At 46.4% G+C, this 15,583-nt stretch overlaps 1 protein-coding gene across 1 annotated transcript in view; it reads left to right on the top strand.

Annotated features, from left to right (window-relative positions):
• Positions 1–15,583, top strand: part of LOC102447344 (ectonucleotide pyrophosphatase/phosphodiesterase family member 7-like) — a 43,363-nt gene that overhangs the window by 7,148 nt on the left and 20,632 nt on the right. The window contains exon 2 of the mRNA XM_006124572.4: positions 12,541–12,686. Within this exon, the coding sequence (XP_006124634.2) occupies positions 12,541–12,686 (146 nt within the window). The remainder of the gene's footprint in view (positions 1–12,540; positions 12,687–15,583) is intronic.

Genomic DNA, 15,583 nt, shown 5'->3' with positions numbered 1-15,583 from the left:
TCGTTTCCTCGAATGAAGGAGAGTCCAGTTCAAAAGAACAGATTACAGGTCCAGGACTACAGTATTGCCAGATACGCTCCTCTTCAATGGAGATTCCATCCAAACTTCTCCCGGCTGAAAAACAATTCTCTGCAGGCCAGCCTTATTTGAAATACAATATATCCTTGATTCTCCCCCCGCCTGTGGGGAAGTAGTTACTGGTCCGTCACCAGTAATGACAATGAACATTTTTTGCAATCTCAGTTTTTATTACAAAATGATTGAATAGCAGTAAGGATAAGTTATGCTGTGATGCTAAGAAAATCCTGTCAAGTAAATGGTGTGTGAATGGAAAGTTCTAATGGAGTAGCATATATTTTCTCCCCCAATGAATCAACTGGAAATAAGGAGCTATTGCAGCAGAGTTTTGGACAAAAGCTATCAAAAGTATCACGCCTGATATTATAATTTTGTCAATTACATCGTTCAAGATTGAGCTGAATCGACAAGAAAGTAGACAGGTGAAGAGGGGAACGTTATTATATATAAGGCAGACTACAGCAAAAAAAAAAAAGCGAGGAGGAATTTTTTCCCCTCTAGGATATACTTCCCCTCCCCCCCCCCCCCCCACCCGCCTCTCAATTTCAGGTTTTCTGCTTCCACAGAACGCACACACAGGGTGGCATAGGCAGAACAAGGGCTGCACCTAGTGGCCGGTGATCACACAATACCGGGCAGGATCGGCAGCTGCTTGCAAGACTTTCTACAGAGTCTCTCTGTAGGACTGTGGCTATCGGGGCTTTGGTCCTTGCAGGCCTTTGCACAGTATACCAAGCTGTTGACCCCGTGTGCTTAGGGGGAAGGTGGAAAGGAGGGTTCAGGGCTAAGCATGGCTTCTCTACTGGGATGTATTTCATGTTCCCTCCCCGATTCTCAGGGGCCCAAGTACAAAATCGTAGAGAGCGAGAGGAGAATGGACATATCTGAGAAGAACCCATGGGGTTTGTGTGTGATCCTATTGCACTAACAGGACACTTCGCTCTTCAGTAATCCTCTCCGGATCCATGGCAGGAATCATCAGGAGCCTGTCTAGTGTGGCAGCAGCATTCTGATACGATTAGGTTCCCCTGCTCTCCCTCTTCTGCTCCTCCCTTTTTTACATGTAGCCCAGCATCTCTGCAGCACAAGATTTAACACTTGAAGTGTTCAGCCACCCACGCATCTCCCTAAGTTATGCCTGGATCTCCAAAGAATCACAGAAGATTAGGGTTGGAAGTGATCCAGAAGGTTATCTAGTGTGAGTCTCTGCTCAACGCAGGACCGAATCTCAACTCAATCATCCCAGCCAGGGCTCTCTCAAGCTGGGACTTAAAAACCTCTAGGGATGGAGATTCCACCACCGCCCTGGATAACCCATCCCAGGGCTTCCCCACCCTCAACATGAAATAGAATTTCTTAATATCCAACCTAGACCTCCCCCACTGCAACTTGGACCATTACTTCTTGTTCTGTCACCTCCCACCCCTACTCCAGACTCTTTGGAACCCCACTTCAGGTAGGTGAAAGCTGCTATCAACCCCCTCGCTCTTCTCTTCTGCAGACTAAAGAAGCCGAATTTCCTCAGCCTCTTCCTTATAATTCACACACCCTGGACCTCTAATCAGTTTGGTTGCCCTCCTCTTGACTCTCCAATGCATCCACATCCTTTGTGTAGTGGGGGGCCCAAAACTGGATGCAGTGCTCCAGATGTGGCCTCCCCAGGCCAAACAGAGGGGAATAATCACGTCCCTTGATCTTCTGGCAATGCTCCACAATATTCTATTAGCCTTTTTGGCTACAAGGGCACATAGTTGACTCGTATTCAGCCTGTTATCTACACTAATCCCCAGGATCTGCAGTTCTGCCACTTAGCCAGTCGATCCCCAGCCAGTAACAGTGCTTGGGATTCTTCCAGCCTAAGTGAAGGACTCTGCACTTGTCCTTGTTGAATCTCATCAAATTTCTTTTGGGCCAATCCTCCCATTTGTCTAGGTCACTCTGGACCCTTCCCCTCCCCTCCAACAGATCTCCCTCTCCCCACAAGCTTAGTGTCATCTGAAAACTTGTTGAGGGTGCAAACCAACCCATCATCCAGATTATTAATGAAGACGTTGAATAAACCCAGAAGTGACGTGTGGGGCATCTGCCTTGATACTGGCTGCCAATTAAACCTTGAGCCATTGATCACAACCCCTTGGTTCTCTAGCCAGCTTTCTATTCACCTGGTAGTCTATTCTTCCAATGCATACTTCTTTAACCTGCTGGCAAGAATACTGTGAGGGACTGTATCAAAAGCTTTGCTAGAGTCAAGGTAAATCACATCCATGGCTTTCCCTATATCCACAGAGCCAACTACCTTGTCATAGAAGGCAGGGGAGAAGAGTAAGGGGAAATCAATAAGAGAGTTTCTGTGCTGCTCACTATACCCCTCCCCAGCCAGAGTTTCTCCCATCAACCCCCCACAGTGGGAACGCTGCAGGAAGTTGAACTAAGATACATCAACTCCAGCTACACTATTCACATAGCTGGAATCACCTCTTTTAGTTCAACATTGTCCCTAATATCAGAGGGGTAGCCGTGTTAGTCTGAATCTGCAAAAGCGACGAGGAGTCCTGTGGCACCTTATAGACTAACTGAAGTGTAGGAGCATAAGCTTTCGTGGGCAAAGACCCACTTCGTCAGATGCATGTAGTGGAAATTTCCAGAGGCAGGAATAAATATGCAGGCCAGGATCAGGCTGGAGATGATGAGGTGATCCAATCAAGGAGGATGAGGCCCACTTCTAGCAGCTGATCTGGAGATGTGAATTCCAAGAGAATAGAAGCTGCTTTTGTAGTTAGCAAGCCATTCACAGTCTTTGTTTAATCCAGAGTTGATTGTGTCAAACTTAAAGATGAACTGTAGCTCAGCAGTTTCTCTTTGAAGTCTGGTCCTGAAGTTTTTTTGCTGCAGGATGGCTACTTTTAGATCTGCAATTGTGTGTCCAGGAAGATTGAAGTGTTCCCCTACAGGTTTTTGTATGTTGCCATTCCTAATATCAGATTTGTGTCCATTGATTCTTTTACGTAGGGACTGTCCTGTTTGGCCGATGTATATAGCAGTGGGGCATTGTTGGCACATGATGGCATATATTACGTTGGTGGATGTGCAGGAGAATGTACCAGTGACAGTATGGCTGATCTGGTTAGGTCCTGTGATGGTGTTGCTGGTGTATATATGTGGGCAGAGTTGGCACCGAGGTTTGTTGCAAGGATTGGTTCCTGAGTTCGAGTTATTATGGTGCGGTGTGTAGTTGCTGGTGAGAATATGCTTCAGGTTGGCGGGTTGTCTGTGGGCAAGGACCGGCCTACCTCCCAAGGCCTGTGAGAGCGAGGGATCATTGTCCAGGATGGGCTGAAGATCGCTAATGATGCGTTGGAGAGGTTTTAGCTGGGGACTATAGGTGATGGCCAGTGGTGTTCTGTTGGTTTCTTTCTTGGGCTTGTCCCGTAGCAGGAGGCTTCTGGGTACACGTCTGGCTCTGTCAATCTGTCTCCTCACTTCCTCGTGTGGGTATCGCAGTTTACAGAATGCTTGTTGAAGGTCTTGTAGGTGTAGGTCTCTGTCTGAGGGGTTGGAGCATATGCGGTTGTACCTCAGTGCTTGGCTGTAAACAATGGATCGTGTGGTGTGTCCGGGATGGAAACTGGAGGCATGCAGGTAAGTATAGCGGTCGGTAGGTTTTCTGTATAGGGTGGTATTGATATGACCGTCACTTATTTGTATCGTGGTGTCCAGGAAATGGACCTCCCGTGTAGATTGGTCCATGCTGAGGTTGATGGTGGGGTGGAAGCTGTTGAAATCATGGTGAAATTCTTCCAGAGTCTCCTTCCCATGGGTCCAGATGATGAAGATGTCATCGATGTAGCGTAGGTAGAGAAGGGGTGTAAGTGGACGAGAGCTGAGGAAGCGTTGTTCCAGGTCAGACATAAAAATGTTGGCGTATTGTGGGGCCATGCGGGTGCCCATAGCAGTGCCACTGGTCTGGAGGTATATGTTGTCACCAAATCTGAAATAGTTGTGTGTGAGGATAAATTCACAGAGTTCAGCCACCAGTTGTGCTGTGGCATCATCAGGAATACTGTTCCTGACAGCTTGTACTCCATCTGCATGTGGGATGTTAGTGTAGAGAGCCTCTACATCCATGGTGGCTAGGATGGTGTTTTCTGGAAGATCACCTATGTATTGTAGTTTTCTCAGGAAATCCGTAGTGTCACGAAGGTAACTGGGAGTGCTGGTGGCGTAGGGTCTGAGCAGAGAGTCCACATAGCCAGACAGTCCTTCAGTAAGAGTGCCAATGCCCGAGATGATGGGGCGTCCGGGATTTCCAGGTTTGTGGATCTTGGGTAAAAGATAGAACAACCCTGGTCGGGGCTCTAAAGGTGTGTCGATTTGTTCCTGTGTTTGTTTGGGGAGTGTCCTGAGCAGATGGTGCAGTTTCTTAGTATATTCCTTAGTGGGATCTGAGGAAAGTGGCCTGTAGAATTTGGTATTGGAGAGTTGTCTGGCAGCCTCCTTTAGGTAGTCAGGCCTGTTCATGATGACAACAGCACCTCCTTTGTCAGCCTCTTTGATTATAATGTCAGAGTTGTTCCGGAGGCTGTGGATGGCATTGCGTTCTGCACGACTGAGGTTACCAGGCAAGCGATGCTGTTTTTCCACAATTTCTGCCTGTGCACGTCGGCGGAAGCATTCTATGTAGAGGTCCAGACTGCCATTTCGGCCCTCAGGAGGAGTCCATGTGGAGTTCTTCTTCTTGTGCTGTTGGTGGGAAGGTATCTGTGTGTCAGTGCACTGTTCAGTGTCGTGTTGGAAGTATTCCTTAAGACGGAGACGGCGAAAGTAGGCTTCCAGATCACCGCAGAACTGTATCATGTTAGTGGGGGTGGCGGGGCAAAAAGAGAGTCCCCGAGAGAGAACGGATTCTTCTGCCGAGCTGAGTGTGTAGTTGGAGAGATTGACGATATTGCTGGGTGAGTTAGGGGTACCATTGTTGTGGCCCCATGTGGCAGGTAGGATTTTAGACAGCTTACAGTCCTTTTTCCTCTGTAGAGAAGTGAAGTGTGTAATGTAGATCTCCTGTCTTGTTTTAGTAAAGTCCATTTGTGCAGAAGGTTGGTGTTTTATGAGAGACTCCAGATTGGAGAGCTCTTTTTTGATGTTTTCCTGTTTGCTGTACAGGATGCTGATCAGGTGGTTCCTCAGTTTTTTGGATAGTATATGGCATAATCTCTCACTGTAGTCTGTGCAGTATGTAGATAGCAATGGATTTTTCACCTTCAGTCCATTTGGTATAATGTCCATCCGTTTGCATTTGGAGAGAAAGATGATATCTGTTTGTACTTGTGCAAGTTTCTTCATGAGGTTGATAGATTTCCACTCCATACGGCTAAATGCAGTGCCTTGCATGGTGTCAAGTATCAGAGGGGTAGCCGTGTTAGTCTGAATCTGCAAAAGCGACGAGGAGTCCTGTGGCACCTTATAGACTAACTGAAGTGTAGGAGCATAAGCTTTCGTGGGCAAAGACCCACTTCGTCAGATGCATGCCCACAGACAACCCGCCAACCTGAAGCATATTCTCACCAGCAACTACACACCGCACCATAATAACTCGAACTCAGGAACCAATCCTTGCAACAAACCTCGGTGCCAACTCTGCCCACATATATACACCAGCAACACCATCACAGGACCTAACCAGATCAGCCATACTGTCACTGGTACATTCTCCTGCACATCCACCAACGTAATATATGCCATCATGTGCCAACAATGCCCCACTGCTATATACATCGGCCAAACAGGACAGTCCCTACGTAAAAGAATCAATGGACACAAATCTGATATTAGGAATGGCAACATACAAAAACCTGTAGGGGAACACTTCAATCTTCCTGGACACACAATTGCAGATCTAAAAGTAGCCATCCTGCAGCAAAAAAACTTCAGGACCAGACTTCAAAGAGAAACTGCTGAGCTACAGTTCATCTTTAAGTTTGACACAATCAACTCTGGATTAAACAAAGACTGTGAATGGCTTGCTAACTACAAAAGCAGCTTCTATTCTCTTGGAATTCACACCTCCAGATCAGCTGCTAGAAGTGGGCCTCATCCTCCTTGATTGGATCACCTCATCATCTCCAGCCTGATCCTGGCCTGCATATTTATTCCTGCCTCTGGAAATTTCCACTACATGCATCTGACGAAGTGGGTCTTTGCCCACGAAAGCTTATGCTCCTACACTTCAGTTAGTCTATAAGGTGCCACAGGACTCCTCGTCGCTATTGTCCCTAATGCAGACCTGGCTTTAGACCTTTTTGGAAATTTTACCTTAAGTCACAAGCCCCCAGGAATTGAACCTAGATCTCCTGAGTCCCAGCCCAGTGCTTTTGTTATAAAACCATCCTTCCCCTAATAAATAAAAATAATAAAACTACAACCCCTATCAGCCTGACGATAAGATACTATCCTTCCCCCTTCCCGCTCCCGAATGGCTGATGTATAGCCATCAAGAAAAGGCCATTCCTGTAATTTGTGGGCACCCACTTCTCCCACTGATGTTAATCAGGGATTTGGGTCCATGAAGACTGCCTGGACATAATTGGGCACAAACCAGAATCCGAAATTTGAAAACCCCCAGGCTTTGGAGAAACTGTGATGCACTTCTTAATCCAGTCTTCACAGCAGTGGCCCATTTCTACTTGGCTGACAGATTCTTCTTGCTCTGCCTCTGCCTATGAATATAGAGTAACTGCAAAGCTCCTGTCACTTTTGAGATCTAAAGGCCTGATCCAAAGTCCCTGGAAATTAACTGAAGGACTCATACTGACTTCAGTGGTTTTTGGCTCAGGTTCTAAGTGCTGTAAGTCTGGTCATGAATGTAATGGATCATCTCCAGCTCACATTTCACTCGTGTTCCCTCACTGAATTTAGTTTCACCACAGCTCCCCCTTTAAGAAGTTCTACTCCATGGCCAATTTTTAAGTGGGTTGGAAGTGATCCAAAATGACATCTTCCAACATGGAGCAAATATCAGCTAGTAGACAATTAATTCTGAGTTCAGTCAGTGTAGTCCAGCAAGAAACCTAGCATGGAGAAGATGCATCCTCCTATCAGAATGACCCAGTGACAACACACAACCACTGTGCATGTCAGAGAGGCCTCAAAATAAAAAAAAAAAAAAAATCCAACTGAAAAACAAACTCAAGTAGCTGCAGCAGATGCCTGCAAGGGAACATTAACGCTACTTCTTGCGGATCCAATTAAAGCCATAGCAGATGGTTGTTGGGATCCTAGTAAGACAGAGCTGTAAAAACCACTCAAATATACACTCCTGAACGAACAGTTCTTTGCAACTGACAAATCCCTGAAATTAAATGAAGATTAAAAAATATCAGGTGAAGACTGTATTGAAAAATGTGCTATCGCCGACGCAAGGAAGAACCAATGAATGCTGGTGAGCCCCAATCCATAATAGATCCCATAGTCAAGTGAAACTAGTAGTGAAGGAAGAAAGTCCTCGAGCAGCAAGTGATTTAAAAAAAAATCTTTATTCGAGAGATAGAAAGAATCCTGAGAGCCAGGTCTCTGATAAGCTAAGAGCCACATGAGCTAATTATATTGCATGCATGGGTCCCGGAAATCGTCTTTGGACAGAACATGCCAAGCTCTGTGGAACAGGGCAGACTGAGCAGCAGAATTTACATGAGAGCTCCCACACAGTCATTGCGAGCTATAGCTAATAAATCCTAGCATATGCCCAGCCAGAGAATGGGTTTTGGAGGGAGCAGGGTTGTAAGCAGAAAGAGGTGGCTTATTAACCGCGTATATAAACAGCCTAATTGTCTAGAACCAATGATAGTCACCAGCAGCTAAGTGATACCAACAACCCCATAGTAGCTCTGTGCAAAACAAAAACAAAAGTGTAGAGCCCTGCGTGCATACAAAAGCGGGGATCCACATCTGCCAGCCTCAACTCATTGTTCGATCCACATCCAGATTCTACTTGTATCCACACGGGTGGGGAGAAGAGGGAGCACAGGTGAGAGAGAAGGGGGCAGGGTCATGCAAGGAAGAGGCAAGCAGCACAAAAGCAGGGCCGGGGGCTCTGCAGGGAGGGGGGCCAGGCAGGGCCAGGACTTGGCCCCTCCTGCAGGAAGATGTAGGATGGAATTTGTTGCATCCTTTCCCTGCCAGCATTGAAGGGACCTGCCCTAGCGCCCCCAACCTGCATGGTGGCCGGTCAGAAGAGGAGTGGGGGGAGAGCCCTGTGCAGGTAGCCACTCCACCATCCACATAGATCCGCGGCTACACAGGGCTCTACAGAAGCGAACAGGATCTGGCAATGGGTTTGAAAGGAGCCGATGTGCAGAAATGCTGGCCCCCGAGTGAATCAGGTTCAATCGGAACGATAATGCATTGCTCCCTTCTTTAGAAACCGGGCCCTATGTGATTCAAGCCACCACCAAGCAAGCAAGCAGGGCAGCCTTAACGCTTTTTTACAGGAGAAGAGCACAAACCAAGGGGAAGCAAATAGCCGGTGACAAGCAATCAATCAGTCACCACATCCCAGCTCGGGGCCACTTTCAAGGAACTGCTCAACCAGCTATGCATCTCCTCAAGCTGCTGGTGATCCATCATTGCTTTGCTACATCTCAGTTCACTAAGGAGAAACAGAGGCAGGCCAGTGCCCCTTCAGAACATGCAAAAGAAGTGGCTGTGGGGAACAGAGTGGATGCTGCATTTGCTTGTGCTTTCCTCACGGGTTGTGCGGCCAGCAGCGCCGGTCGTGGGAAACACGCTTGTGAATCTCACCGCTGATGCTCATCCAGGATTAAAAGGAAGTCAGAAGATGATCAGTTCTCTTGTTCTGTTTATCAGCATGATAACTCCTATCAAATGTATTGAAGGCGAGAGTTTGTTACCAGGACATAGTCCATAGTAAGGGGAGGCAGGTAGCTGCATCAGTCCAATGAACAGGGTTCAGGGGCGTACAGATCTCTCTTGCTTTTCAGAAGTATGAGGAAGAGGTACATAGCATGGTACTTCTGTCCGGTGTCAGCAGTGACTTAACTCTCCCCCTACATCATCTACCTCACAAACTCGGCAATGTTGCTCAGCAAACAAGGGATAGATCTGAACATAACATAAGAACATAAGAACATAAGAACGGCCGTACTGGGTCAGACGAAAGGTCCATCAAGCTCAGTAACCTGTCTGCCAACAGTGGCCAGCACCAGGTGCCCCAGAGAGGGTGGACCGAAGACAATGATCAAGCAATTTGTCTCCTGCCATCCCTCTCCAGCCTCTGACAAACAGAGGCCAAAGACACCATTTTATCCCCTGGCTAATAGCCTTTTATGGACCTAACCTCCATGAAATTATCTAGCTTCTCTTTAAATTCTATTATAGTCCTAGCCTTCACAGCCTCCTTTGGCAAGGAGTTCCACAGGTTGATTATGGAACTCCTTGCCGGAGGATGCTCTGAAGGCTAGGACTATAATAGCCTTCTAGGACCATCTGAGACTCTGCCCACGCCTTGACCCACCTGCCTGTTCCACAAAAGGAGTAAGTGGCCTATAGGCCCTCATACCCCGCCCATTCCCTCACATCTACCCATTCTGGACCAACTCCTGGACAGTCCTTAAAAGTGTAACAGGGACGTCTTACTCCCCAAGTCTTCTTACTCCCCAAGACTTATGCAACCCAAGTCACATTTTTGCCCTAAGAATCACATGTGCTCTGCAGGCCCACCCAGAGAGCTCAGCTCTTCCTCTCCTCCAGCACAATTCAAACCTCATGGGAACTGTATCCCAAGGGGAGCGTATAAAAGGAAGGGAAAAAAATAAATCTGGACGGACAGTCACCAAAGGTTTACATACATAAGAACAGCTGTACTGGGTCAGACCAAAGGTCCATCTAGACCAGTAGCCTGTCTGCTGACAATGGCCAGCACCAGGTGCCCCAGAGAGGGTGGACCGAAGACAATGATTAAGCGATTTGTCTCCTGCCATCCTTCTCCAGCCTCTAACAAACAGAGGCCAGGGAAACCACTTCTATCCCCTGGATAATAGCCTTTTATGGACCTAACCTCCATGAAATTATCTAGCTTCTCTTTAAACTCTGTTATAGTCCTAGCCTTCACAGCCTCCTCTGGCAAGGAGTTCCATAGATTGACTACAGGCTGTGTGAAGAAGAACTTTCTTTTATTAGTTTTAAACCTGCTACCCATTAATTTCATTCGGTGTCCTCTAGTTCTTCTATTATGGGAACTAATAAATAACTTTTCTTTATCCGCCCTCTCCACACCACTCATGATTTTATATACCTCTATCATATTCCCCCTCAGTCTCCTCTTTTCTACACTGAAAAGTCCCAGTCGCTTTAACCTCTCCTCATATGAGACCTGTTCCAAACCCCTAATCATTTTAGTTGCCCTTTTCTGAACCCTTTCCAAGGCCAAAATATCTTTGAGGTGAGGAGACCACATCTGTACACAGTATTCAAGATGTGGGCGTACCATAGTTTTATACAGGGGCAGTAAGATATTCTGTGTCTTATTTTCTTTCCATTTCTTAATAATTCCTAGCATCCTATTTGCCTTTTTGACCGCTGCTGCACACTGTGTGGAAGTTTTCAGAGAACTATCCACAATAACTCCAAGATCTCTTTCCTGATTTGTCGTAGCCAAATTAGCCCCCAAGTTTGATTCGTAACTTTCCGGTTGGTGCACTGGTACCGGAGATGATGGTTTCTCTTTGTTAATATGCATCAGCGCTATCATTATTATTTTTTCAGGGCACATGGAGCTTCATATTAGGGCTGGCAAAACAATGAAAACGTGAGACAAATCCAGCACTCTTACTTGAAAAACAGAATTCCACCAGCTATTGAGCTGATGGGATAATGTAACAATTATTCATGACATGGCATATTTGATGAAGAATTTATATCTGCGTGACAGAAAGGAATCACAGAAGTCCCCTTAGGGTTGTCCCCTGGTTTGCTGATCATGTCACTGTCACCCACCTTCCTGCTCTCTGGGGCTCCCCACAGCTCCTCTGATCTCCCCAGCCAGGGCACAGAACTGGAGTTGCAACCCTTCTGCAAATCAACACAGACACTGAAGCACTTCAACAATTCATTGAACCTGGAAAATGACCAGGTCCAAGATGGAGTCCAGTACGAGGTGGCACATGACAGGTCTTTCTAGGACCATAGTTTGGGTTCCCGGGACAAGCAAAGCTACTCACAGGTTGTTGAGTTGATAACTGAACTATTAGGTTCCCTCCCCAGCATGAGTAATAGCCCTCATGAACACATTTAGAGCTATAAAAAGATTCACACGTCTTATTTCTAACTTCACATGCAAGGAGGATGTATGCACAAAAATAGAATGCATACATTCAACAGATTGTAACATTAACATTAATAGGTTACAGAAGGTATTTTGTCTAAAGCTTCTTGGAGCTAGGCATCTTCATATTCACAAACCAATTCTCATAAGGCACTGTCACTCACTCTTTTTTCCCTACCCAGCCCAGCAGATCTAGTCAGGATAACGCGGATACATTGAACCACCAAGCATCCAGAGCTTGCTCTTCCTATATTTCAAAATCAGAAGCACTGAGGGGAGCCTGGGGAAAGTTGAGGACTCAAACAGTCCCCCACTGGACCTGCGTGCCTGGCGGTGCTTTGCTTTTCAGATGTACAAGAGCCCTCCTCGGGCTCTTGTAGATTTCAAAAGCAGGGAGTACGGGTCCAGTGGGAGACTGCTTGAGTCCCTCACTGGCTGTGATTTCCGTGGCACTTCTGAAATGTATCAAGACCTGGTAGGACTCTTGCTACATTTCAAAAGCAGACGCGCCCTTATCAACTAATCGAATAGTTGACGCAAATTACATCGACTATTTGATTAGTTGATTAATCTAAATTTAACATCCTTAATCCAGATCCCTTAATGATATCCCACCCACCAATGCCTTCAGCAAGAAGGAAAAGGGCTGGGGATGGGCTTTTAATAAAAAAATGAGACTGGGGTAAAAATAAAAATCACTAAAACAGAAGTTTAAAATAAAGTGTGATTGTTCTGCCTTAACTAGCCATAACTCGTTAGGCCACATACTGCTCTGTTTACACGAATGGGAAGTTCTGCCATGAAATTCAATATGATTGAGATTTGACCCTTTGGAAATTGAGGCCATTCAATCTTTGGTGATTTTTTGGAAATTGAGGCCATTCAATCTTTGATGATTTTTTGCGAGAGCAATAATGGTCCAACTTCCCACGTCTGCCTAATCTTTTTCTTATACTTCTTCCTAGTTAGTTGGAACAGTTGAATTGGATTGTCTGGAAAGATCTGTTCAATGTGAGCATTGTGTTTCTAGACTCTGCAGCATCACACCCATGTGACATACTCATTTATTTCCTTTCCGAGACATTCCCCATGTTTATCACTTTGTCTCATCCTCTTTTGCATCCCAGGTCGCTGGATTGAAGATCACGGAGTGATCCACAATATGATGTTTAACACAGAGACCCTGAAGAAGTATTCTCATAAGGCAACCCAGAACAAGACAGAGTGGTGGGACAACGGGGTGTTGCCATTATGGATCACAGCTCAGAACCAGGTACCGCAGAAAGTCTTGAAACTGTGTAATACCTGCTCTTCGGTTTTCATTTTCATAACTTAATCCCTTTGCCTGAATGGGACATGCACCATCCTATGCCAAGCAACACTGAAACTATGTTTGCTAAGCAATGGCTGTGTCAGCGTCACTCCATGGTGCTAAATACCAGTGGCACATCAAAAGGAATCTAAGTGCCCACTGACATTAACAGGAGTTCTTCCATGGATTTCAGTGGGGTTTAGCAGTATTTGCATATGCACACAGGATATTACCAGCTAATATTGCTTGGGCTTGAAATAGTAGGGTTGTACTAGGGATGTAATACTACAGTCAATTAACCAATTAGCAAAAGCTTATAGGTTAATGCTATAGACTACATGCATTTCTCCCTGGCCCCCCAGCCCCTTGCCAGTAATTTTTTAGCAGGTTGGCCAACAGCTCAGCTCAGTCCCAGCTTGCATTGTGTCCTGGACCTACTCCCACTGCGGCTCTGCATTTAAAGCGTTTTAGGAGCCAGGCGGACAGACAGCCTGGCTCAGTTCCGGCTCGTGCGAGGTCCAGGAGCCCAACCCCCTCTCCTCCGCCCCCTGAATAGGAGCTGCCTGATGACTATAGAATAATCAACTAACTGATAAGAATGTATGAGATTAATCGACCATTCAATTAATCCCTAGGTTGTACAGCATAGTGCTTTGCATGCTTTTGACTGGCACTTGTTTTGTGTTAGGCTTTAATAACATGGCCCTAAATATCTTTATTTTGCAGCAGAAAATCCTACACAATGCAACTCCAATGTATTTCCTCTGGTGTTTGCAACTTGTGTCTGATTCCTTGCATTTGTCTGATTGCCAATTACCTTTGGATATTTGTTCCTCTCCACCCCTCATTACTCATAATCTGAGCTTTTTTGGGGGGGGGGTCCCTTCCCTTTCCTCGGAATTTGTAAAGTGATTGTTCAGCAAATTTGTTTAAGGAAGAACACTACAGACATCCGGATTGATGACTTGTCACTTGTCTAGCAGGCAAATGTTAAATTGCGGCATCCAGCGCTTAGTAACTCCACAGTTAAGACCGCAAGCATTCTTCCACAAACCAAAGAACTGTTTTTTACAATTACAGCCACCCTGATTGCGGCAGGCCAACTAACTCAGCAGGAGAACTCTATTCATCAACATTTTACTTGTATAACCCTTCTGCCAGGGAGCAACAGCAACAGCTAGGACCAGGTTCAATAACTAGGGGTTCCCCTCCATCCATCCAACACAGAACTGGCTTGAGCCCCCACCCAGTAACCTGGGAAATTCACACAGCACCCCTGGGCACCTCTGAGAGGCAATGCTTCCCCACTCGCCAGCACGGAGCCCGAGTGTAGAAAAGAAACCTTTAATAAAAGGGCAGGGAAGTAACATGGCATTAATTTAGTAAAACACCACAAAGAGTTCATAACCAAACCCACGAGTTGACATCCCAGATCAAGTAGCTTGGGCGATGTCCTTTTCCTCTCAGGCTCACAAGACCTGTCCCATTCACATGCCCCATCCTTCTCTGCACCCCACTCACAGTTGCTGCCCTTGGTCAGGGCAGACCAGAGTTCAGAGATGCATCTTCAGAGTTCACCTCCCATCCTGAGATGGGGGAAGGGGGAGATAAAGCATCTTACTCACTCCACTGGTCACTCGCCATCCACCTGCTCGCTGGCACCGCTCTGCTGGGCATTTGTTGCCCCTCGCTGCCACCACTCTGCTGCCCGCGCCTTATGCCTCTCCATCAACCCTACTGGCTGCTCATTGCATCTTCTGCTGGCTTGTTGTGGGTCAAACCTAGTGATTTCAGCTTTTGGCCCAAAGCACAGTCCAGCCACAAGAAAGTCCACAAGCAACCACTGGAGTAAATTTAAATACTAAAATAGACTCCTTATGGAGTCTTTCTTTAGCTCTATTATTGAAACAGTGGGGAGAAACAGGTTGGACCAGTCTTACAGCTCACGCCTGCTGACTCCGAGTCCTCCCTCCCCAGCTTAATTTCACGGGATTCTGGAAGACGAGCCTCTGTCCTTCCAAGTGTATTTACACTGACAGGGTCTCTTCTTTTGAATGGAGCTAAGCACAGTCTGACTTTTCTGCATTCCCACAATAACTGCAAGCACTGGTGATCATCTCCCTGGGTATGTCTACACTACCCCGCTAGTTTGAACTAGCGGGGTAATGTAGGCATACCGCACTTGCAAATGAAGCCCGGGATTTGAATTTGCCGGGCTTCATTTGCATAAGCGGGGAGCCGCCATTTTTAAAACCCCGCTGGTTCGAACCCCGTGCAGCGCGGCTACACGGGGCTCAAACTAGGTAGTTCAGACTAGGAATCCTAGTCCGAACTACCTAGTTCGAGCCCCGTGTAGCCGCGCTGCACGGGGTTCGAACCAGCGGGGTTTTAAAAATGGCGGCTCCCCGCTTATGCAAATGAAGCCCAGGAAATTCAAATCCCGGGCTTCATTTGCAAGTGCGGTATGCCTACATTACCCTCCTAGTTCGAACTAGGAGGGTAGTGTAGACATACCCTCATAAATCCAGCATTTAAGTGTTAACACAGTTTGTGACTCCACAACAACCAGATTGGTTACAAATGGGCAAAATACCATTGTAACAGTTGAATATCTAGCAGGCCTAAGCAAACTGAGTGAACTGTATTTGCATGCACACGTCCAGAATCTCATTATTTAAACTGAGAGTTTATGCCAGGTTAAGCACAGACTTTCATCTTTTGCATTCTCCCAATAACTGCAGACATTGCAATTAGTATTAACACAGTTTGTGGCTCAACACCAGCCAACTTGATTACAATGAGCAAAGCCCCATCATAACAACCGAATATCTAACACATCTAAGCAAAACAGGGGCAAA

Source organism: Pelodiscus sinensis, chromosome 16 (genome assembly GCF_049634645.1).
Source record: "Pelodiscus sinensis isolate JC-2024 chromosome 16, ASM4963464v1, whole genome shotgun sequence".
NCBI lineage: Eukaryota > Metazoa > Chordata > Testudines > Trionychidae > Pelodiscus > Pelodiscus sinensis.
This window is presented reverse-complemented; position numbering and strand designations above follow the sequence as displayed.